General features: G+C 42.2%; 2 protein-coding genes across 3 annotated transcripts; both read right to left on the reverse strand.

Moving 5' to 3' along the window:
• Positions 1 to 833: 833 nt before the first annotated feature.
• On the reverse strand, positions 834 to 9,152 carry LOC148114713 (uncharacterized). Its single transcript, XM_087890116.1, has 9 exons — positions 9,069 to 9,152; positions 7,834 to 7,910; positions 7,041 to 7,100; positions 6,328 to 6,399; positions 6,095 to 6,159; positions 5,362 to 5,508; positions 5,091 to 5,231; positions 4,714 to 4,851; positions 834 to 4,345 (listed from the first exon to the last, which is right to left on the reverse strand). Exons 2-9 carry the CDS (start codon positions 7,888 to 7,890, stop codon positions 3,769 to 3,771), a joined length of 1,257 nt encoding a protein of 418 aa, XP_087746242.1. The 5' UTR covers positions 7,891 to 7,910; positions 9,069 to 9,152; the 3' UTR covers positions 834 to 3,768.
• A 2,962-nt stretch (positions 9,153 to 12,114) lies between these two features.
• LOC132711369 (uncharacterized) lies at positions 12,115 to 22,269 on the reverse strand. Of its 2 annotated transcripts, XM_087890118.1 has the most exons (9): positions 20,350 to 20,433; positions 19,115 to 19,191; positions 18,322 to 18,381; positions 17,609 to 17,680; positions 17,376 to 17,440; positions 16,643 to 16,789; positions 16,372 to 16,512; positions 15,995 to 16,132; positions 12,115 to 15,626 (listed from the first exon to the last, which is right to left on the reverse strand). In XM_087890118.1, the coding sequence occupies exons 2-9, from the start codon at positions 19,169 to 19,171 to the stop codon at positions 15,050 to 15,052; spliced, it is 1,257 nt and encodes a 418-aa protein (XP_087746244.1). In that variant the 5' UTR covers positions 19,172 to 19,191; positions 20,350 to 20,433; the 3' UTR covers positions 12,115 to 15,049. The 2 variants fall into 2 exon arrangements, with proteins under 2 accessions (XP_087746244.1, XP_087746245.1); XM_087890119.1 differs by having other exon boundaries at positions 19,115 to 22,269.
• Positions 22,270 to 23,230: the final 961 nt, after the last annotated feature.

The following is a 23,230-nucleotide window of genomic DNA, read 5'->3' on the forward strand; positions in this document are numbered from 1 at the left end:
CATAGTTTCAGCGTTCCGACGGGACCTTTGCGAGTTGACACATAGACTGTTTGGCATTAAATCAGTTTAATTGGACCTTCGCGTGTGGACCTGGTCTTTCCATCAGACACCTTGTTGTCAAATTTTTGCCATTTCATCCCTGGTCATAAATTAATTATTCATGTCGTCATGTGACAGCTTTTACATCGTCACTTTTACTACATAATCTTTTTTTCATTGAATGACCTCTCATTTTCTTGATGCTTATAAAGTGGCCTTGTTGCAGTCTCCAAATGCTTTGGTTTTTCTTAAGGGAGTAGATTATTTTATGCAACAGATAGTAATGTACTCAGCACCTAGATCCTATTGCTCTCAGCTCCTTGTAACTGATTCATGGTGGATATGAATTTCTGACTGACTGAAAAGTTGCCTGACTTTTAAAACGCATCCGTGCGGTGTGTGCCTCCCTTTACACTGCATGCGGAGGGATTGTAGATGAGAATAACCACGTTTTGAGTGAAAGTTCCCCTTTTAGAGATTGGGCCCTATGCAAGGCCAGACCCATATTGGTGGTCTCCCCCAGATACCTTATGGATACAGTGGGATTTCTGGTGGGAGCCTAATTTGCAAGGGATCTTGGCCTCTTGGCACAATTGCATCTGAATAGGAAATTTGTTTAGGTGGCTCCTTTGTTTGATTGTTAATTTACATGTTATTCAAAGTAAATAAATCTGATATGATAAATCAGATATGTTTACGTGTCTGTCTGTGTGTGTTTTTCGCAAAGTATCAGGCAATGGCCCAGGGGCCAGATAAATGGCTCTTTGAGAATCCAAACACAACGAACAAACCAGTTAACGAGGAGATTTCAGGCTTTATTAAGTACCTGTAGAACAGGGATGTCAAACTGGCGGCCTTCAGGCCGTATGCCCCATGCACAGGCCATGCCCACACCAGCTCCCCAAAGGTAAAAAATGTCATGGAACGTCACGTGATAGCAACGTGCTGTAGAAGGCAAATTAAATAGACGAAAGCATCAAGTCTTAGAAGTCATTTCGCTTCTCAACCAAGAAGGTTCTTCAGGTCTGATTGGATGGTGGGAATGGAAGGATTGATATTCCTTGCAGACAGCTGGTCATTTGTATTCTTTTAGAGAGTCGTTGAGGCCACTTGGAGGTTTGCTTGGTCCTCAGGGTCACCTGAGTAGTGCAAATGGGTGGGGAGCCTTTTTCGACCTGCTGAAAGGGTTCCTGCAGTCTGCACTTTTTCTGGAACTCCCTTCATACTCCTGCACCATCAAGTCCAATGATCGCTCTTTTGCTGCTGGGAACCCCATTTCAAGCAATGGTGATGCTCTGAGGCCCTGGGCGTACAGCCCCACACAAAAGACAAGACCGTGGTCCATAACTGTCGGACGGGCATGGAAGTCTGACACGTTTCCTGATAAGGCATCCCCTTCCTTCCACATAGGCTGCATTGTTATGCTAGCAACGCTGCACTCAGGGGAGCACTTCTGATTTTGGTTGATTCCTTTTCACCTTCAAAGCTTCCAGCTTTCACATCTGGCTTTTCGATGAGAGCTGCACGTGGTTCCCTATATGATTTTATACACGTAGGTCAGTTGACTCCAAACAAACAAAATGATCAACGGTGAAGACCCATTTGAAATGGTCCAAAAGAGTAGCGCACATGCCGAAACTTAGCTGACACTTCTCCTGTAAGAATCAGGTGAAAACACGGCATTTCTCTCAAAAGGAGGGCTGCAGATGTTCCCGGATTCCAGCCTCGGAGAGAAAGCTCATGAGCTGGAAATTTCTACCCCCAAAATACTGGAGGCCCACAGATTCTCCACCAGAGATGATACAGTATTCACAGTGCTTCTCATCAAGATGCTTCAGAAATCCTTACCACAGCCATGACGAGTAAATCTGTCTTGTTCTTTTCCTAAATGTGCTGACCTAGGCTATCATGGCTTGTTTAAGATATCTGTTGAGTTCATGGGGAAGCTATTTCCAGACCTTCTGATCCGTGAACTAACCTCTTAGTTACAGAATGATATCTCATTTTGTTTATGTCTAGGTAGGGCAAATTCACATGGGCTGTGGACCAGTAATATGTATTTTTAGGAAAAATGCTTCCTCTTCATACATCGCACATAGAAACAGAGGCGTGCATCTAAAATTGTTGTCATTGCTGACTGATCTAATTTCTAAACTAATGCTTAAATGCATTTCTTCAGCTAGCTCCTTGGTGACAGCTTTTCTGATATCTCACTTGGCTTGAGATTTCTTGATAGGCCATCAGGGAAGACTATTTAACTTTGATGGTTATCTTCCTGAATCATCCAGCTCTCACTGGCATAATTCCTAGTTCACAAGGATCTCTTTGTTTTAGTGAGTTGTTGGTACAGGTGACACAGCCTGTATGGCATATGCAATCTTGGTCTATCCTTTCTTTGTCCGTGCTCTACGGTTGTCTATCCATTCTTGGCATTTTGGCATAAATCATGCTTGTCGTTTGGCCCTTCTTTCCTTTTCTTCCTCCATATCAATCGCTTCTTCTTTCCTTTTTCCTTCCACTCTCTTTCTTTTCTCCTCCCACCCAACTTAAGGCAGCGTCTAGATAATCGCAATTGTTGATGACAAGCGTTCATTGGTTATGAAGCTCCTGCTGTAATACCAACGTCCATTAGGAAAACAGTATGCCACTCACTCCAAAAAGGCCCAAGAAGTTTTGGAAAACCACAACAATAAATACTTGCTGATAGGTTTCCAGTTTGTACATTTGGTCATCTTGATCCCAGTAACCCTAGAAGCAGCAGAAATGAGAGACAAGTCTGTACCAAGATGGGATGGGATGGGAGGTTTCAGGCTCTTCCCCATGGAGGTGATTTAAAACTATCTCAAGCTACTCATTCACATATTGCACGATTTCTTCAGGACATTTTCTATGCATTCCAAGAGCCATTCTTTCTGGCTTCTTCCGGGGATTCTCGTCTGAGGTTTTTCAGAGATGGTTGTAGCCATGCTTGCATATCTGTTTTGGATGCACTAGGACCATTCTTTCTGAACTTGCTAAAGATGCTTGAAGCCATCCATCCACCCATAAGTTTCTTTCAGAGCAAGCAGGTTCTACCCAAATCACCCTCTCCTTCCTCTTTACCATGCTTGTTTTTGATTCCTTAGAGTATTTGAGATCCTGGATGCCCTTAATAGATGCTTCAGGACATTCCCGAGTACCTAGATGGGGTGCTTCAGGTCCTTCCTCTTTGAAGCTATTTACAGATATTTCAAGCCATTTTTGGCATCTTGCTTGTATGTTTCAGGACCTTTTCCAAGTTTTTCAGGGATCGTTGAAGCCATTTTTCCAGATGCGGTATGGGTTCTTCAGAAAATAAAAAGCTTTCTAAGGATCCTTGAAGCCATTGTAAAGTATTTTCCACGGGTCCTTCGGAACATTGCTTCTTGAGGTTTGCTATTGATTTTTCAAACCATCTCTTCCTCAGAGTTCTTTTAATCTCTACCGTGGACTTCTGTAGATCCTGAACGCCTTTAATAGAGGCTTCAAGCCATTCCCGAGTAACTAGGTGTCCTTCCTCCTCAAGATTCTTTATAGATATTTCAAGTCATTTTTTGGCTTGGTTTTGGTTTAGATACTTTAGGACCTTCGTCTTGCAGGTTTTTTAAGGATTGTCGAAGCCATTTTTCAAGAACTGGTCTAGGTTCTCCAGAAAGTGACAGGCTTTCTAAGGATCCTTGAAGCCATTCTAATCTATTCACCAGAGATCCTTCAGGACATTGCTTCTTGAGGTTCTCTATTGATTTTTCCAGCCATCCCTTTTTTCTGGCTCGACTTGGATTTTTGTAGATGTTGAATGCCTATAATAGATGCTTCAAGCCATCCCTGCACATCTAAATCACAGGTTTCTGGCCCTTCTTCTTGGAGATGATTTATCGATGTTTCTAGCCAATCATTCACATCCCCCCTGGATGCCTCAGCACATTCCTTCGGGAGGTTGGTGGTGGATGCTTTAAGCCATTCGGGCAGGGTGTACAGTTCAGAGGAATCCTCTTTCAGGATTTTCAGCGATTGCTGAAGCCACCTCAGTATATTTTGCCCGGGTTCCTTAGATGTTCTGATTTTGAGGCTGTCTACTGAAGCCTTAAGCCATTTCTTATTTAATTGATATCTCAAATTGATTTGAGGCTTCGTTTTGTCTTGAGCTTCTGTCTTGTTTTCGGTAATGTCTGCCCTTGTTTGGCAGAGACTCACAGAGCCTCCTTTGCTCTCTCTGCTGCTGGGTCTCTGCTCCATCTGGTCTTGGTCCATCATTAAGGGGCAGCGGCCCTTCCTCAGTTGTGTCTCTCTAGAAAAAGCCAGAAGGTTAGATGTGAATCTGGACCAACAACAAAGCATTCTTAATTTAAAAAGGATGGGAACTGCTTTGATGTCAGGAAACTCTCACTCTTGTGTATAAAGTGTGTAGAAGTGTATGAATATTGTTGGGCAGCGGGGGTTGGAGGTTAAAAGATCTCTCCTATACATATCTTCCCATTCACTTCCATGAGATTAACTCCTAGATTTGTATATGTAAAAGTATAATGAGCCATAATTCATTAATTTCTTTCTGAAGTAAGGAGATGTTCAGGTTTTCCCAAGCTTTCTAAGATAAGGGGAACCTAATGTGAAATTCTGGAACAGGAAATTCATGGTGGCTATCTAAAAATTTCTCACCTCCACAGTCTTTTTTCGTACTCTCGGCAGAGCTCCTCTTTCTCGTCGGTCAACTCAATATTTTTGAAGGCCAGGATCTCTGTCTTCATTTCCAGCTCTTTGTTTTCTATCGTTAGCTTTGCTATTACTGCTCTTTTTCTGTAAATTATGAGGACAAGAGATATTAGCCCTCTTCATTTTTTACTTGAATTTCTAAGCATACCTACATTCTTAATTATTTTTGCATTCCATTATACCTATTGCTCTTCTCTTATTCAGTTATACATACATATAAAAGAATGGAACATTTCTTTCATCCGGTATATCTGGCTTAAGGGCTCTAATAAATAAATTTGAATTGGAAAGAAAAAATCAAGTTCGATCTAAACATTTCTCACCTATAAAATTCTTCTTTAAGGTCATTATTTTCCCGTAGGAGCTCTGCATTTTCTCCAGCATATTTTTTAAGCTTGCAGCTGAGACTCTCATTTTCTCGTCTGACTTTGTCCAGCTGCCCAGGCTCATCTGAACTCTTTTCCCTATAAAATATCACGAGCAGAGTGAAATTAGCCCCCTTAGGTATTTTTATTTGAATCATAATACTCGTTTAACATTAAAACTAATTGAAATAGCTGAGAAAGGAAGAGGAAGTCAGGGTTACTAGCTCACCTGCTCAGCTTTTCTTCATACTCTTTGCAGAGTATGAAGAGTTCCTCTTTTTCTTTGGCCAGTTGCAGATTTTTATTTGTAAGCTCCTGAACTTTTAATTCCAGCTCCTCTTTCTCTGTCAGGAGTTTTGACATTTCCATTGTCTTTCTGCAAATTATGAAGATCGGAGAGAAATTAGCTCCCTTTGTAAAAGAATGAGCTTTTTTACTTGAATGATCACTCCTTTTCTTCAATTAAAACACATTAAAAATACCTTCATGGGTGGGTGCGTGCGTGCGTGCGCTTTCGTGCGCCACGTTTGTGCGTGTACGTCAATGCCCAGGAAATAATGCTTTGACCATTTATTTTTCTTTTTTTCTAAATATGTTCCATGAAAGGCACAAACAAATTCAAAATGATTTTCAGAAGCAAAGTAAAGTTATGGATGTAGGATATGGGGAAAGTTCTCACTGCTCACAAATGCCTAACTGTCGACATATTTCAACAAGTTGGTCTCTCAGAGATAGTAGTACCTTGTTTATGAGGGAGCGTATATTAATTGTATCAATACCCTTGTTATCTCGTGCTCCGCCCGGACCTTGTTTATGAGGGAGCGTAACAAGGGTATTAATAAACCCTCAAGATAATAAACAGCAAATTGTTACTAAACTCTTTTCAGAAGTCATTCTGTAGTGTAGAGGATACCTAAAATGTTTGTGCACCACATAAAGGTATGGCGTATGCCATGACTTACGCATAACTCTGGTTCCTCGCTCTCTTCAGATCTACTTCCAGTCTTTCGGTTTTGGTGTGAACAATCTAGAGAAACAAAAGTACATCACAAGTCAGGAATATATTTCCATATCAGCCCACTCCCTACCCCCACCCCCACTACCCCATCACTCACACTGGGCTTCTTCCCCTCTTATTACGACGTGAATTATTTAATCCACGCTCAAAAGATTCCTCACATGCTAGATGGCTTACCTGATGGGAACGCATCCTTAAATTTAAATCCTGGTCCAGCTGCATCCTAATATTTTCTGGACGCCTGGAAACCTGGCAGTTCCGTGAAGAATGAAAAACATAAAATGAATTGTAGATGTTTGCTTGATAATTTTCTTCATTACGAAAATTTCTTCAAGGAGATACACTTTATGATCATGAGAAGAATTACATGAATTTGTTTTCCATTAATTCTCTGTGATGTCAGTGTAAAGAGGATGTTACTTTAAAGTTCCTCTTTAGGAAAAGAGTCAGGGGTGTAGACAAGCATATTTGTGCATATTAAAATCATGCATTCCAAGATGAGCACACACATGTGCAACTCCCAATTTATTGCTGTAGATGTTCAATACAGGCAATAAAGAGTATTCCCGCTGGGATAAAAAAAAAGAAAGACCTAGTTTTAGTTAATTTGTTTAGGAAATGTAAAAGACAGTGGTTCAAACCAAATATGAATCATCTAAATTTTATGTTACTATTGTATAGGGCCAAAGAAAGTAGCTAATGTGGCAAGGAAGGAACGAACCAAGAATTAGCACAAACTCTGATAATTGCCATTCTTTATTAGAAATTACAAATAAACTAGTTTGTATTGAATAGGGGTGTGTGTGTGTGGATCTCATATATGTAATGGAAATAGAAAGCGAACATGTACACTATCTAAAATATGTTGCACATGCATTATTAACAATTACCTCAGCACGTCTCCGTTCTTCTGTGGTAGATGACAGAAGAGGAAGTCTGGATGTTTCTTCCTGCCATGACAAAATACCCCATTTAAAAAAACAAACAAATTGACAGTGATTCAAGCCACTAATTTTTCTAACAACAGCTCTATGTGACTTGGGTTGTTGTTAAAGATAGTTTCAGCTTCAAATCTGCGGTGCCAACTGTATTTCTGTCATCTAAAGTTTGCACCCCGGCCTGGAAGATTTTGATGTTCGTCCACAACTGGAGCAGCTTCTTGGATGAGAATCTAAACATCTTCAAGGAAAACAAAAAAGAAAGTCCTGCTTCCTCTTGAAAAATTCCCATTCCTATTCTTGGGAATAGGAATGGGACAGATAGGGAGTCCTTCTACTATATCCCCAAACAGCCCTTTCATTTTAAGTGCAGAAAAAACGAAAAGTACTCCTGCTAAAAGTCATGTAAAATCTCCATTAGCAACTTGGCCTATTAAATATGTTAAATCAATACTTACAATGACCTAAGATAGCTCTGCAAGTTCATTGATTCATTCATCCAACTTATTTGGCTGCCCAAGTTGCAATAGAGACTCTGGGTCTCTCTCTTTGCTTTCCTTCCACTTATTGGTGTTTGATTCTCAGGGACTGACCGACCGACCGACCTATTTACCTACCCACCTACCTACCGACCGACCGACCGACCGACCTACCTACCTACCTACCTATTCAAATATCTATACGTTTTATCACACTTGAGAATAGCATTTACTGTGACAGCCTATGAACAAATGTTTTTTCTTACCTCTTTTTTGAGACGTTTCATGGTTTCTCTTAATCTTCTCAACAAATGGTTTTCCATCGCAAAATCAGTGATGGAAACTAGAAGGTAAGGTAATAGGTTAGAATGCAGAATAGCTTTAACATTTTTATTTCAAAAATTGGAATGTAGATCTTGAGACACAATGTCTACAATAGCACCTCATTTTTAAATGATATTTGCCCTCCAGGTCCTCTAATCTGATCCTTTAGGACAGGGCTGTGTCAAGCTCCCAGCCCGTGGGCTCGGTGGGTCACATGCTGGCCACAGCCACACCCGGTTTAGTGAAGGAGAAAAAAAAGTCCAGATATGTCACGTGATGCCGCCGTGACGACGTGAGTTAAAGACAGAGCTGTAGCCAAATGCAGCTTCCTCAAGAGTGCCTTTTAAACTCTGGGAATGATGCAGGAAAAGGCCATCTCCCATCTGCCTAATAGTTTAGTCTCCAAAGAGCGGTGGAGCTTCTTGTTTTCTCCCGCAGACTTCAACGTCTGCTGAAACGCATTCTCTTCACATTCTCTTCGGTAGTCAGGCTCTAAGTGCTTGAAAAGGCAACTCCCTTTGCCTCCCCTAATAACTGAGGGAAACACAGTCCAATCTTCCTGGATAGCACCTGGTTGCCCATCCCTCTCCAGGACTTTTCACTTTCCATATTATAACAAGAAACATCAACACTAACTTTGTTTTCAAAATGTAAATCCTACTATGTAGGAGATACAACCATGGACCTGCTAAACTACTGTATCTAGAATGATCTATATAACTGGCCGTGTTATAATATTCCCCATGAAAAGTCTTTTAATTTAAGGAACTTTTTTCCTTTCAAACCACAACAGACGCTAACAATTTCTAGAGGTAAAATTTTTGATTTAGCGCGTGAGAAAAGCGTTCACTTTTTCCCCAAAGGTAGCCCAATAAGTTGCTTTCTCACAGTTTAGGCAGTACTACTTTTTGTGAGATTGATTGCGATCACAACTGCATCAATAAAATTTGCAATAGTGATGAGAGCTTCACATGAAAAACAAGCTCATTGTTTTGCGGCCACCAACAAATAGCAGAGGTCTTCTTGGTATTCTATTTAAAATGGGGATTAGCAACAAAATTTTGCCAAGCAAACATGTCATCAAGGCTTGGTGCTATGGGGTGATGACATCTCAGTAGTTTCTCTCGAAGTGTGACCTGTGACACGCTGGGTCATCCTTCCGGAGGTGTGTCCTTACCAGGATCCTCAGCTCCTCCACACTTTAGCACCTCAGCACTTCAGCACCTCCGCACTTCAGCTCCTCGACGCTTCAGCACCTCAGCGCTTCAGCACTTCCGCACCTCAGCTCCTCAGAACCTCAGCACTTCAGCACCTCCGCACTTCAGCACTTCAGCACCTCAGAACCTCAGCACTTCAGCACCTCAGTACTTAGCTCCTCAACACCTCCGCACTTCAGCACCTCAGCACTTCAGCACCTCCGCACTTCAGCTCCTCAGCACTTCAGCACCTCCGCACGTCAGCACCTCCGCACCTCAGCTCCTCAGCGCTTCAGCGCCTCAGCGCTTCAGCACCTCAGAACCTCAGCACTTCAGCACCTCTGCACTTCAGCACTTCAACACCTCAGAACGTCCGCACTTCAGCACCTCCGCACTTCAGCACCTTAGCTCCTCAACACCTCCACAATTCAGCACCTCAGCTCCTCCGCAACTCAGCACCTCAACTCCTCAACACCTCAGCACAAGGATTGGGATCCTGGATATATATATATGTAGCAGTCAAAGTCATCACAATCAGTGTTTCATGACATGGTCTACTATGTCTTAATCTTTTATCTAGCTGTGGATAGATGCTAGAGGTGCAACTTGTATGCCTCACAGTGTCATGGCAGATAGCAGATACCCCCTCCTATGCCTCCTCGTGCTCAAATCAATCAATGGCTGTCCACTATCGTGTGGTATTGGAGCTTGGGCTACAACACCATTGAAACATTCTTTCGCTTTTTACTAATTTCAGAACAACCTCAAAAATGCTTGGCTGTTTATCAGGCTTGAGTTTAGGGGTGCTTCTACTATGTCCATTATACCAAATGCCCTTTGCTTCTGGAGTGCGATGGAGTGGAACCATTACAGGGCACGAAACCATCTCAGTGGGTGGGGTCCTTTCTGCAACAATGACTATCTTGAGGTCACACCATTTCAACAAGTGTCCATCTACTAAATGACCACTCACAAATGATTCCAAAAACTCCAATCATTTCTCAATTTCTAGCATGTGTCTGCTTTGTTTCATCCCTCTGGTGAATTACCATCCAACTTTACCATCCTATTTGGCCTGTGGAGAAATCCTTGGGACACATCTGTACCAGGAACACAACACTGGTTAATTTTCTCAAGTGGCAGATTGCCCATGTCAAGGGTGGAACAGATTTATGTGACTCTCTTGATTCTTGGAACAGTTCAGCTGTGGGCAAGGTGGCTGAGGGAGGGTCGTCCTGTCTCCTCTCTTGTCTGTGGGGAGGCCTTTTAACTCTAGCACGACGACATGTCGAGAGAGTTACTGATTAGTCTCGTAAAGAGAATTTTAAAGGGAACGGAAATTACTGTCTCCAGAAGTCTCTGGAAGTCTACTGTCTCTCCTGAGAGAGAGTCCATCTTGCCTCTGGTGCTTCAGAAGACAGAATCAAAAGATGGAAGGGTTTCAGCTGGACATTAGGAGAACATTCTAAAGCGAAGGGAGAGAAGATTAGAGAATTGACAGCCATCAATTTTTCCTCCCAACTGTGGACATCAAAGCCCCCACTTTATCGACCCCATTGGGTCTGAAAAAGACAGTTAAGCTCTAGGCAGCTTCAGAAGAACATTGGCTCTCCTTGGAGATCTTAAGCTAAGACTAAGAAATTTTAGAATGGTTCCACAAGGACAAATGTAAGTAAACCACCAAAGTTGAGAGTTCAGATCAATTGTGATGCAGCAGTCAAGGTATTAGATGAGGAACAAGGAGCCTCCCGGTTCAAGTCCAACCATAGACGTTCCTGGGTGACTTCCTCACACTTTCTCATCCCTTTATCTCACACGGTTAATGGATGGAGGGAAAGAGGAACAAAAACTCTCCGGTACCATGAGCTCCTGAACATGAAGCAATACAGGCTGACACAAACACCTCCCAAATTCCAACTGTGGGTTGTGCAGAGGTGCGCTCCTGCATGCGCACTATTGGTTCAGGCTTCCTAATGGGAAATGGGGGAAGGCAAGGCACATACAAGCAGGGAATGTTAAAATTTGCTGATGTATAAAAGGAACACGTATGCAACTGTCCCTGAATACCAGACACATACGTTCACTCTTATGCAGTGCCAGAGTAGTCTGCTCAAGCTGTAAGTCCAACCCTGAATTCTGTTGTCTATTGTCTAACTCCAAGCAAGTGCTAATTGTTAGTTGAGAAGATTCTGTGCATAGTTTCAGCGTTCCGACGGGACCTTTGCGAGTTGACACATAGACTGTTTGGCATTAAATCAGTTTAATTGGACCTTCGCGTGTGGACCTGGTCTTTCCATCAGACACCTTGTTGTCAAATTTTTGCCATTTCATCCCTGGTCATAAATTAATTATTCATGTCGTCATGTGACAGCTTTTACATCGTCACTTTTACTACATAATCTTTTTTTCATTGAATGACCTCTCATTTTCTTGATGCTTATAAAGTGGCCTTGTTGCAGTCTCCAAATGCTTTGGTTTTTCTTAAGGGAGTAGATTATTTTATGCAACAGATAGTAATGTACTCAGCACCTAGATCCTATTGCTCTCAGCTCCTTGTAACTGATTCATGGTGGATATGAATTTCTGACTGACTGAAAAGTTGCCTGACTTTTAAAACGCATCCGTGCGGTGTGTGCCTCCCTTTACACTGCATGCGGAGGGATTGTAGATGAGAATAACCACGTTTTGAGTGAAAGTTCCCCTTTTAGAGATTGGGCCCTATGCAAGGCCAGACCCATATTGGTGGTCTCCCCCAGATACCTTATGGATACAGTGGGATTTCTGGTGGGAGCCTAATTTGCAAGGGATCTTGGCCTCTTGGCACAATTGCATCTGAATAGGAAATTTGTTTAGGTGGCTCCTTTGTTTGATTGTTAATTTACATGTTATTCAAAGTAAATAAATCTGATATGATAAATCAGATATGTTTACGTGTCTGTCTGTGTGTGTTTTTCGCAAAGTATCAGGCAATGGCCCAGGGGCCAGATAAATGGCTCTTTGAGAATCCAAACACAACGAACAAACCAGTTAACGAGGAGATTTCAGGCTTTATTAAGTACCTGTAGAACAGGGATGTCAAACTGGCGGCCTTCAGGCCGTATGCCCCATGCACAGGCCATGCCCACACCAGCTCCCCAAAGGTAAAAAATGTCATGGAACGTCACGTGATAGCAACGTGCTGTAGAAGGCAAATTAAATAGACGAAAGCATCAAGTCTTAGAAGTCATTTCGCTTCTCAACCAAGAAGGTTCTTCAGGTCTGATTGGATGGTGGGAATGGAAGGATTGATATTCCTTGCAGACAGCTGGTCATTTGTATTCTTTTAGAGAGTCGTTGAGGCCACTTGGAGGTTTGCTTGGTCCTCAGGGTCACCTGAGTAGTGCAAATGGGTGGGGAGCCTTTTTCGACCTGCTGAAAGGGTTCCTGCAGTCTGCACTTTTTCTGGAACTCCCTTCATACTCCTGCACCATCAAGTCCAATGATCGCTCTTTTGCTGCTGGGAACCCCATTTCAAGCAATGGTGATGCTCTGAGGCCCTGGGCGTACAGCCCCACACAAAAGACAAGACCGTGGTCCATAACTGTCGGACGGGCATGGAAGTCTGACACGTTTCCTGATAAGGCATCCCCTTCCTTCCACATAGGCTGCATTGTTATGCTAGCAACGCTGCACTCAGGGGAGCACTTCTGATTTTGGTTGATTCCTTTTCACCTTCAAAGCTTCCAGCTTTCACATCTGGCTTTTCGATGAGAGCTGCACGTGGTTCCCTATATGATTTTATACACGTAGGTCAGTTGACTCCAAACAAACAAAATGATCAACGGTGAAGACCCATTTGAAATGGTCCAAAAGAGTAGCGCACATGCCGAAACTTAGCTGACACTTCTCCTGTAAGAATCAGGTGAAAACACGGCATTTCTCTCAAAAGGAGGGCTGCAGATGTTCCCGGATTCCAGCCTCGGAGAGAAAGCTCATGAGCTGGAAATTTCTACCCCCAAAATACTGGAGGCCCACAGATTCTCCACCAGAGATGATACAGTATTCACAGTGCTTCTCATCAAGATGCTTCAGAAATCCTTACCACAGCCATGACGAGTAAATCTGTCTTGTTCTTTTCCTAAATGTGCTGACCTAGGCTATCATGGCTTGTTTAAGATATCTGTTGAGTTCATGGGGAAGCTATTTCCAGACCTTCTGATCCGTGAACTAACCTCTTAGTTACAGAATGATATCTCATTTTGTTTATGTCTAGGTAGGGCAAATTCACATGGGCTGTGGACCAGTAATATGTATTTTTAGGAAAAATGCTTCCTCTTCATACATCGCACATAGAAACAGAGGCGTGCATCTAAAATTGTTGTCATTGCTGACTGATCTAATTTCTAAACTAATGCTTAAATGCATTTCTTCAGCTAGCTCCTTGGTGACAGCTTTTCTGATATCTCACTTGGCTTGAGATTTCTTGATAGGCCATCAGGGAAGACTATTTAACTTTGATGGTTATCTTCCTGAATCATCCAGCTCTCACTGGCATAATTCCTAGTTCACAAGGATCTCTTTGTTTTAGTGAGTTGTTGGTACAGGTGACACAGCCTGTATGGCATATGCAATCTTGGTCTATCCTTTCTTTGTCCGTGCTCTACGGTTGTCTATCCATTCTTGGCATTTTGGCATAAATCATGCTTGTCGTTTGGCCCTTCTTTCCTTTTCTTCCTCCATATCAATCGCTTCTTCTTTTCTTTTTCCTTCCACTCTCTTTCTTTTCTCCTCCCACCCAACTTAAGGCAGCGTCTAGATAATCGCAATTGTTGATGACAAGCGTTCATTGGTTATGAAGCTCCTGCTGTAATACCAACGTCCATTAGGAAAACAGTATGCCACTCACTCCAAAAAGGCCCAAGAAGTTTTGGAAAACCACAACAATAAATACTTGCTGATAGGTTTCCAGTTTGTACATTTGGTCATCTTGATCCCAGTAACCCTAGAAGCAGCAGAAATGAGAGACAAGTCTGTACCAAGATGGGATGGGATGGGAGGTTTCAGGCTCTTCCCCATGGAGGTGATTTAAAACTATCTCAAGCTACTCATTCACATATTGCACGATTTCTTCAGGACATTTTCTATGCATTCCAAGAGCCATTCTTTCTGGCTTCTTCCGGGGATTCTCGTCTGAGGTTTTTCAGAGATGGTTGTAGCCATGCTTGCATATCTGTTTTGGATGCACTAGGACCATTCTTTCTGAACTTGCTAAAGATGCTTGAAGCCATCCATCCACCCATAAGTTTCTTTCAGAGCAAGCAGGTTCTACCCAAATCACCCTCTCCTTCCTCTTTACCATGCTTGTTTTTGATTCCTTAGAGTATTTGAGATCCTGGATGCCCTTAATAGATGCTTCAGGACATTCCCGAGTACCTAGATGGGGTGCTTCAGGTCCTTCCTCTTTGAAGCTATTTACAGATATTTCAAGCCATTTTTGGCATCTTGCTTGTATGTTTCAGGACCTTTTCCAAGTTTTTCAGGGATCGTTGAAGCCATTTTTCCAGATGCGGTATGGGTTCTTCAGAAAATAAAAAGCTTTCTAAGGATCCTTGAAGCCATTGTAAAGTATTTTCCACGGGTCCTTCGGAACATTGCTTCTTGAGGTTTGCTATTGATTTTTCAAACCATCTCTTCCTCAGAGTTCTTTTAATCTCTACCGTGGACTTCTGTAGATCCTGAACGCCTTTAATAGAGGCTTCAAGCCATTCCCGAGTAACTAGGTGTCCTTCCTCCTCAAGATTCTTTATAGATATTTCAAGTCATTTTTTGGCTTGGTTTTGGTTTAGATACTTTAGGACCTTCGTCTTGCAGGTTTTTTAAGGATTGTCGAAGCCATTTTTCAAGAACTGGTCTAGGTTCTCCAGAAAGTGACAGGCTTTCTAAGGATCCTTGAAGCCATTCTAATCTATTCACCAGAGATCCTTCAGGACATTGCTTCTTGAGGTTCTCTATTGATTTTTCCAGCCATCCCTTTTTTCTGGCTCGACTTGGATTTTTGTAGATGTTGAATGCCTATAATAGATGCTTCAAGCCATCCCTGCACATCTAAATCACAGGTTTCTGGCCCTTCTTCTTGGAGATGATTTATCGATGTTTCTAGCCAATCATTCACATCCCCCCTGGATGCCTCAGCACATTCCTTCGGGAGGTTGGTAGTGGATGCTTTAAGCCATTCGGGCAGGGTGTACAGTTCAGAGGAATCCTCTTTCAGGATTTTCAGCGATTGCTGAAGCCACCTCAGTATATTTTGCCCGGGTTCCTTAGATGTTCTGATTTTGAGGCTGTCTACTGAAGCCTTAAGCCATTTCTTATTTAATTGATATCTCAAATTGATTTGAGGCTTCGTTTTGTCTTGAGCTTCTGTCTTGTTTTCGGTAATGTCTGCCCTTGTTTGGCAGAGACTCACAGAGCCTCCTTTGCTCTCTCTGCTGCTGGGTCTCTGCTCCATCTGGTCTTGGTCCATCATTAAGGGGCAGCGGCCCTTCCTCAGTTGTGTCTCTCTAGAAAAAGCCAGAAGGTTAGATGTGAATCTGGACCAACAACAAAGCATTCTTAATTTAAAAAGGATGGGAACTGCTTTGATGTCAGGAAACTCTCACTCTTGTGTATAAAGTGTGTAGAAGTGTATGAATATTGTTGGGCAGCGGGGGTTGGAGGTTAAAAGATCTCTCCTATACATATCTTCCCATTCACTTCCATGAGATTAACTCCTAGATTTGTATATGTAAAAGTATAATGAGCCATAATTCATTAATTTCTTTCTGAAGTAAGGAGATGTTCAGGTTTTCCCAAGCTTTCTAAGATAAGGGGAACCTAATGTGAAATTCTGGAACAGGAAATTCATGGTGGCTATCTAAAAATTTCTCACCTCCACAGTCTTTTTTCGTACTCTCGGCAGAGCTCCTCTTTCTCGTCGGTCAACTCAATATTTTTGAAGGCCAGGATCTCTGTCTTCATTTCCAGCTCTTTGTTTTCTATCGTTAGCTTTGCTATTACTGCTCTTTTTCTGTAAATTATGAGGACAAGAGATATTAGCCCTCTTCATTTTTTACTTGAATTTCTAAGCATACCTACATTCTTAATTATTTTTGCATTCCATTATACCTATTGCTCTTCTCTTATTCAGTTATACATACATATAAAAGAATGGAACATTTCTTTCATCCGGTATATCTGGCTTAAGGGCTCTAATAAATAAATTTGAATTGGAAAGAAAAAATCAAGTTCGATCTAAACATTTCTCACCTATAAAATTCTTCTTTAAGGTCATTATTTTCCCGTAGGAGCTCTACATTTTCTCCAGCATATTTTTTAAGCTTGCAGCTGAGACTCTCATTTTCTCGTCTGACTTTGTCCAGCTGCCCAGGCTCATCTGAACTCTTTTCCCTATAAAATATCACGAGCAGAGTGAAATTAGCCCCCTTAGGTATTTTTATTTGAATCATAATACTCGTTTAACATTAAAACTAATTGAAATAGCTGAGAAAGGAAGAGGAAGTCAGGGTTACTAGCTCACCTGCTCAGCTTTTCTTCATACTCTTTGCAGAGTATGAAGAGTTCCTCTTTTTCTTTGGCCAGTTGCAGATTTTTATTTGTAAGCTCCTGAACTTTTAATTCCAGCTCCTCTTTCTCTGTCAGGAGTTTTGACATTTCCATTGTCTTTCTGCAAATTATGAAGATCGGAGAGAAATTAGCTCCCTTTGTAAAAGAATGAGCTTTTTTACTTGAATGATCACTCCTTTTCTTCAATTAAAACACATTAAAAATACCTTCATGGGTGGGTGCGTGCGTGCGTGCGCTTTCGTGCGCCACGTTTGTGCGTGTACGTCAATGCCCAGGAAATAATGCTTTGACCATTTATTTTTCTTTTTTTCTAAATATGTTCCATGAAAGGCACAAACAAATTCAAAATGATTTTCAGAAGCAAAGTAAAGTTATGGATGTAGGATATGGGGAAAGTTCTCACTGCTCACAAATGCCTAACTGTCGACATATTTCAACAAGTTGGTCTCTCAGAGATAGTAGTACCTTGTTTATGAGGGAGCGTATATTAATTGTATCAATACCCTTGTTATCTCATGCTCCGCCCGGACCTTGTTTATGAGGGAGCGTAACAAGGGTATTAATAAACCCTCAAGATAATAAACAGCAAATTGTTACTAAACTCTTTTCAGAAGTCATTCTGTAGTGTAGAGGATACCTAAAATGTTTGTGCACCACATAAAGGTATGGCGTATGCCATGACTTACGCATAACTCTGGTTCCTCGCTCTCTTCAGATCTACTTCCAGTCTTTCGGTTTTGGTGTGAACAATCTAGAGAAACAAAAGTACATCACAAGTCAGGAATATATTTCCATATCAGCCCACTCCCTACCCCCACCCCCACTACCCCATCACTCACACTGGGCTTCTTCCCCTCTTATTACGACGTGAATTATTTAATCCACGCTCAAAAGATTCCTCACATGCTAGATGGCTTACCTGATGGGAACGCATCCTTAAATTTAAATCCTGGTCCAGCTGCATCCTAATATTTTCTGGACGCCTGGAAACCTGGCAGTTCCGTGAAGAATGAAAAACATAAAATGAATTGTAGATGTTTGCTTGATAATTTTCTTCATTACGAAAATTTCTTCAAGGAGATACACTTTATGATCATGAGAAGAATTACATGAATTTGTTTTCCATTAATTCTCTGTGATGTCAGTGTAAAGAGGATGTTACTTTAAAGTTCCTCTTTAGGAAAAGAGTCAGGGGTGTAGACAAGCATATTTGTGCATATTAAAATCATGCATTCCAAGATGAGCACACACATGTGCAACTCCCAATTTATTGCTGTAGATGTTCAATACAGGCAATAAAGAGTATTCCCGCTGGGATAAAAAAAAAGAAAGACCTAGTTTTAGTTAATTTGTTTAGGAAATGTAAAAGACAGTGGTTCAAACCAAATATGAATCATCTAAATTTTATGTTACTATTGTATAGGGCCAAAGAAAGTAGCTAATGTGGCAAGGAAGGAACGAACCAAGAATTAGCACAAACTCTGATAATTGCCATTCTTTATTAGAAATTACAAATAAACTAGTTTGTATTGAATAGGGGTGTGTGTGTGTGGATCTCATATATGTAATGGAAATAGAAAGCGAACATGTACACTATCTAAAATATGTTGCACATGCATTATTAACAATTACCTCAGCACGTCTCCGTTCTTCTGTGGTAGATGACAGAAGAGGAAGTCTGGATGTTTCTTCCTGCCATGACAAAATACCCCATTTAAAAAAACAAACAAATTGACAGTGATTCAAGCCACTAATTTTTCTAACAACAGCTCTATGTGACTTGGGTTGTTGTTAAAGATAGTTTCAGCTTCAAATCTGCGGTGCCAACTGTATTTCTGTCATCTAAAGTTTGCACCCCGGCCTGGAAGATTTTGATGTTCGTCCACAACTGGAGCAGCTTCTTGGATGAGAATCTAAACATCTTCAAGGAAAACAAAAAAGAAAGTCCTGCTTCCTCTTGAAAAATTCCCATTCCTATTCTTGGGAATAGGAATGGGACAGATAGGGAGTCCTTCTACTATATCCCCAAACAGCCCTTTCATTTTAAGTGCAGAAAAAACGAAAAGTACTCCTGCTAAAAGTCATGTAAAATCTCCATTAGCAACTTGGCCTATTAAGTATGTTAAATCAATACTTACAATGACCTAAGATAGCTCTGCAAGTTCATTGATTCATTCATCCAACTTATTTGGCTGCCCAAGTTGCAATAGAGACTCTGGGTCTCTCTCTTTGCTTTCCTTCCACTTATTTGTGTTTGATTCTCAGGGACTGACCGACCGACCGACCTATTTACCTACCCACCTACCTACCGACCGACCGACCGACCGACCTACCTACCTACCTACCTATTCAAATATCTATACGTTTTATCACACTTGAGAATAGCATTTACTGTGACAGCCTATGAACAAATGTTTTTTCTTACCTCTTTTTTGAGACGTTTCATGGTTTCTCTTAATCTTCTCAACAAATGGTTTTCCATCGCAAAATCAGTGATGGAAACTAGAAGGTAAGGTAATAGGTTAGAATGCAGAATAGCTTTAACATTTTTATTTCAAAAATTGGAATGTAGATCTTGAGACACAATGTCTACAATAGCACCTCATTTTTAAATGATATTTGCCCTCCAGGTCCTCTAATCTGATCCTTTAGGACAGGGCTGTGTCAAGCTCCCAGCCCGTGGGCTCGGTGGGTCACATGCTGGCCACAGCCACACCCGGTTTAGTGAAGGAGAAAAAAAAGTCCAGATATGTCACGTGATGCCGCCGTGACGACGTGAGTTAAAGACAGAGCTGTAGCCAAATGCAGCTTCCTCAAGAGTGCCTTTTAAACTCTGGGAATGATGCAGGAAAAGGCCATCTCCCATCTGCCTAATAGTTTAGTCTCCAAAGAGCGGTGGAGCTTCTTGTTTTCTCCCGCAGACTTCAACGTCTGCTGAAACGCATTCTCTTCACATTCTCTTCGGTAGTCAGGCTCTAAGTGCTTGAAAAGGCAACTCCCTTTGCCTCCCCTAATAACTGAGGGAAACACAGTCCAATCTTCCTGGATAGCACCTGGTTGCCCATCCCTCTCCAGGACTTTTCACTTTCCATATTATAACAAGAAACATCAACACTAACTTTGTTTTCAAAATGTAAATCCTACTATGTAGGAGATACAACCATGGACCTGCTAAACTACTGTATCTAGAATGATCTATATAACTGGCCGTGTTATAATATTCCCCATGAAAAGTCTTTTAATTTAAGGAACTTTTTTCCTTTCAAACCACAACAGACGCTAACAATTTCTAGAGGTAAAATTTTTGATTTAGCGCGTGAGAAAAGCGTTCACTTTTTCCCCAAAGGTAGCCCAATAAGTTGCTTTCTCACAGTTTAGGCAGTACTACTTTTTGTGAGATTGATTGCGATCACAACTGCATCAATAAAATTTGCAATAGTGATGAGAGCTTCACATGAAAAACAAGCTCATTGTTTTGCGGCCACCAACAAATAGCAGAGGTCTTCTTGGTATTCTATTTAAAATGGGGATTAGCAACAAAATTTTGCCAAGCAAACATGTCATCAAGGCTTGGTGCTATGGGGTGATGACATCTCAGTAGTTTCTCTCGAAGTGTGACCTGTGACACGCTGGGTCATCCTTCCGGAGGTGTGTCCTTACCAGGATCCTCAGCTCCTCCACACTTTAGCACCTCAGCACTTCAGCACCTCCGCACTTCAGCTCCTCGACGCTTCAGCACCTCAGCGCTTCAGCACTTCCGCACCTCAGCTCCTCAGAACCTCAGCACTTCAGCACCTCCGCACTTCAGCACTTCAGCACCTCAGAACCTCAGCACTTCAGCACCTCAGTACTTAGCTCCTCAACACCTCCGCACTTCAGCACCTCAGCACTTCAGCACCTCCGCACTTCAGCTCCTCGACGCTTCAGCACCTCAGCGCTTCAGCACTTCCGCACCTCAGCTCCTCAGAACCTCAGCACTTCAGCACCTCCGCACTTCAGCACTTCAGCACCTCAGAACCTCAGCACTTCAGCACCTCAGTACTTAGCTCCTCAACACCTCCGCACTTCAGCACCTCAGCACTTCAGCACCTCCGCACTTCAGCTCCTCAGCACTTCAGCACCTCCGCACGTCAGCACCTCCGCACCTCAGCTCCTCAGCGCTTCAGCGCCTCAGCGCTTCAGCACCTCAGAACCTCAGCACTTCAGCACCTCTGCACTTCAGCACTTCAACACCTCAGAACGTCCGCACTTCAGCACCTCCGCACTTCAGCACCTTAGCTCCTCAACACCTCCACAATTCAGCACCTCAGCTCCTCCGCAACTCAGCACCTCAACTCCTCAACACCTCAGCACAAGGATTGGGATCCTGGATATATATATATGTAGCAGTCAAAGTCATCACAATCAGTGTTTCATGACATGGTCTACTATGTCTTAATCTTTTATCTAGCTGTGGATAGATGCTAGAGGTGCAACTTGTATGCCTCACAGTGTCATGGCAGATAGCAGATACCCCCTCCTATGCCTCCTCGTGCTCAAATCAATCAATGGCTGTCCACTATCGTGTGGTATTGGAGCTTGGGCTACAACACCATTGAAACATTCTTTCGCTTTTTACTAATTTCAGAACAACCTCAAAAATGCTTGGCTGTTTATCAGGCTTGAGTTTAGGGGTGCTTCTACTATGTCCATTATACCAAATGCCCTTTGCTTCTGGAGTGCGATGGAGTGGAACCATTACAGGGCACGAAACCATCTCAGTGGGTGGGGTCCTTTCTGCAACAATGACTATCTTGAGGTCACACCATTTCAACAAGTGTCCATCTACTAAATGACCACTCACAAATGATTCCAAAAACTCCAATCATTTCTCAATTTCTAGCATGTGTCTGCTTTGTTTCATCCCTCTGGTGAATTACCATCCAACTTTACCATCCTATTTGGCCTGTGGAGAAATCCTTGGGACACATCTGTACCAGGAACACAACACTGGTTAATTTTCTCAAGTGGCAGATTGCCCATGTCAAGGGTGGAACAGATTTATGTGACTCTCTTGATTCTTGGAACAGTTCAGCTGTGGGCAAGGTGGCTGAGGGAGGGTCGTCCTGTCTCCTCTCTTGTCTGTGGGGAGGCCTTTTAACTCTAGCACGACGACATGTCGAGAGAGTTACTGATTAGTCTCGTAAAGAGAATTTTAAAGGGAACGGAAATTACTGTCTCCAGAAGTCTCTGGAAGTCTACTGTCTCTCCTGAGAGAGAGTCCATCTTGCCTCTGGTGCTTCAGAAGACAGAATCAAAAGATGGAAGGGTTTCAGCTGGACATTAGGAGAACATTCTAAAGCGAAGGGAGAGAAGATTAGAGAATTGACAGCCATCAATTTTTCCTCCCAACTGTGGACATCAAAGCCCCCACTTTATCGACCCCATTGGGTCTGAAAAAGACAGTTAAGCTCTAGGCAGCTTCAGAAGAACATTGGCTCTCCTTGGAGATCTTAAGCTAAGACTAAGAAATTTTAGAATGGTTCCACAAGGACAAATGTAAGTAAACCACCAAAGTTGAGAGTTCAGATCAATTGTGATGCAGCAGTCAAGGTATTAGATGAGGAACAAGGAGCCTCCCGGTTCAAGTCCAACCATAGACGTTCCTGGGTGACTTCCTCACACTTTCTCATCCCTTTATCTCACACGGTTAATGGATGGAGGGAAAGAGGAACAAAAACTCTCCGGTACCATGAGCTCCTGAACATGAAGCAATACAGGCTGACACAAACACCTCCCAAATTCCAACTGTGGGTTGTGCAGAGGTGCGCTCCTGCATGCGCACTATTGGTTCAGGCTTCCTAATGGGAAATGGGGGAAGGCAAGGCACATACAAGCAGGGAATGTTAAAATTTGCTGATGTATAAAAGGAACACGTATGCAACTGTCCCTGAATACCAGACACATACGTTCACTCTTATGCAGTGCCAGAGTAGTCTGCTCAAGCTGTAAGTCCAACCCTGAATTCTGTTGTCTATTGTCTAACTCCAAGCAAGTGCTAATTGTTAGTTGAGAAGATTCTGTGCATAGTTTCAGCGTTCCGACGGGACCTTTGCGAGTTGACACATAGACTGTTTGGCATTAAATCAGTTTAATTGGACCTTCGCGTGTGGACCTGGTCTTTCCATCAGACACCTTGTTGTCAAATTTTTGCCATTTCATCCCTGGTCATAAATTAATTATTCATGTCGTCATGTGACAGCTTTTACATCGTCACTTTTACTACATAATCTTTTTTTCATTGAATGACCTCTCATTTTCTTGATGCTTATAAAGTGGCCTTGTTGCAGTCTCCAAATGCTTTGGTTTTTCTTAAGGGAGTAGATTATTTTATGCAACAGATAGTAATGTACTCAGCACCTAGATCCTATTGCTCTCAGCTCCTTGTAACTGATTCATGGTGGATATGAATTTCTGACTGACTGAAAAGTTGCCTGACTTTTAAAACGCATCCGTGCGGTGTGTGCCTCCCTTTACACTGCATGCGGAGGGATTGTAGATG

Source organism: Pantherophis guttatus, chromosome 3 (genome assembly GCF_059756535.1).
Source record: "Pantherophis guttatus breed Tessera chromosome 3, ASM5975653v1, whole genome shotgun sequence".
In the NCBI taxonomy this organism is placed as follows: domain Eukaryota; kingdom Metazoa; phylum Chordata; class Lepidosauria; order Squamata; family Colubridae; genus Pantherophis; species Pantherophis guttatus.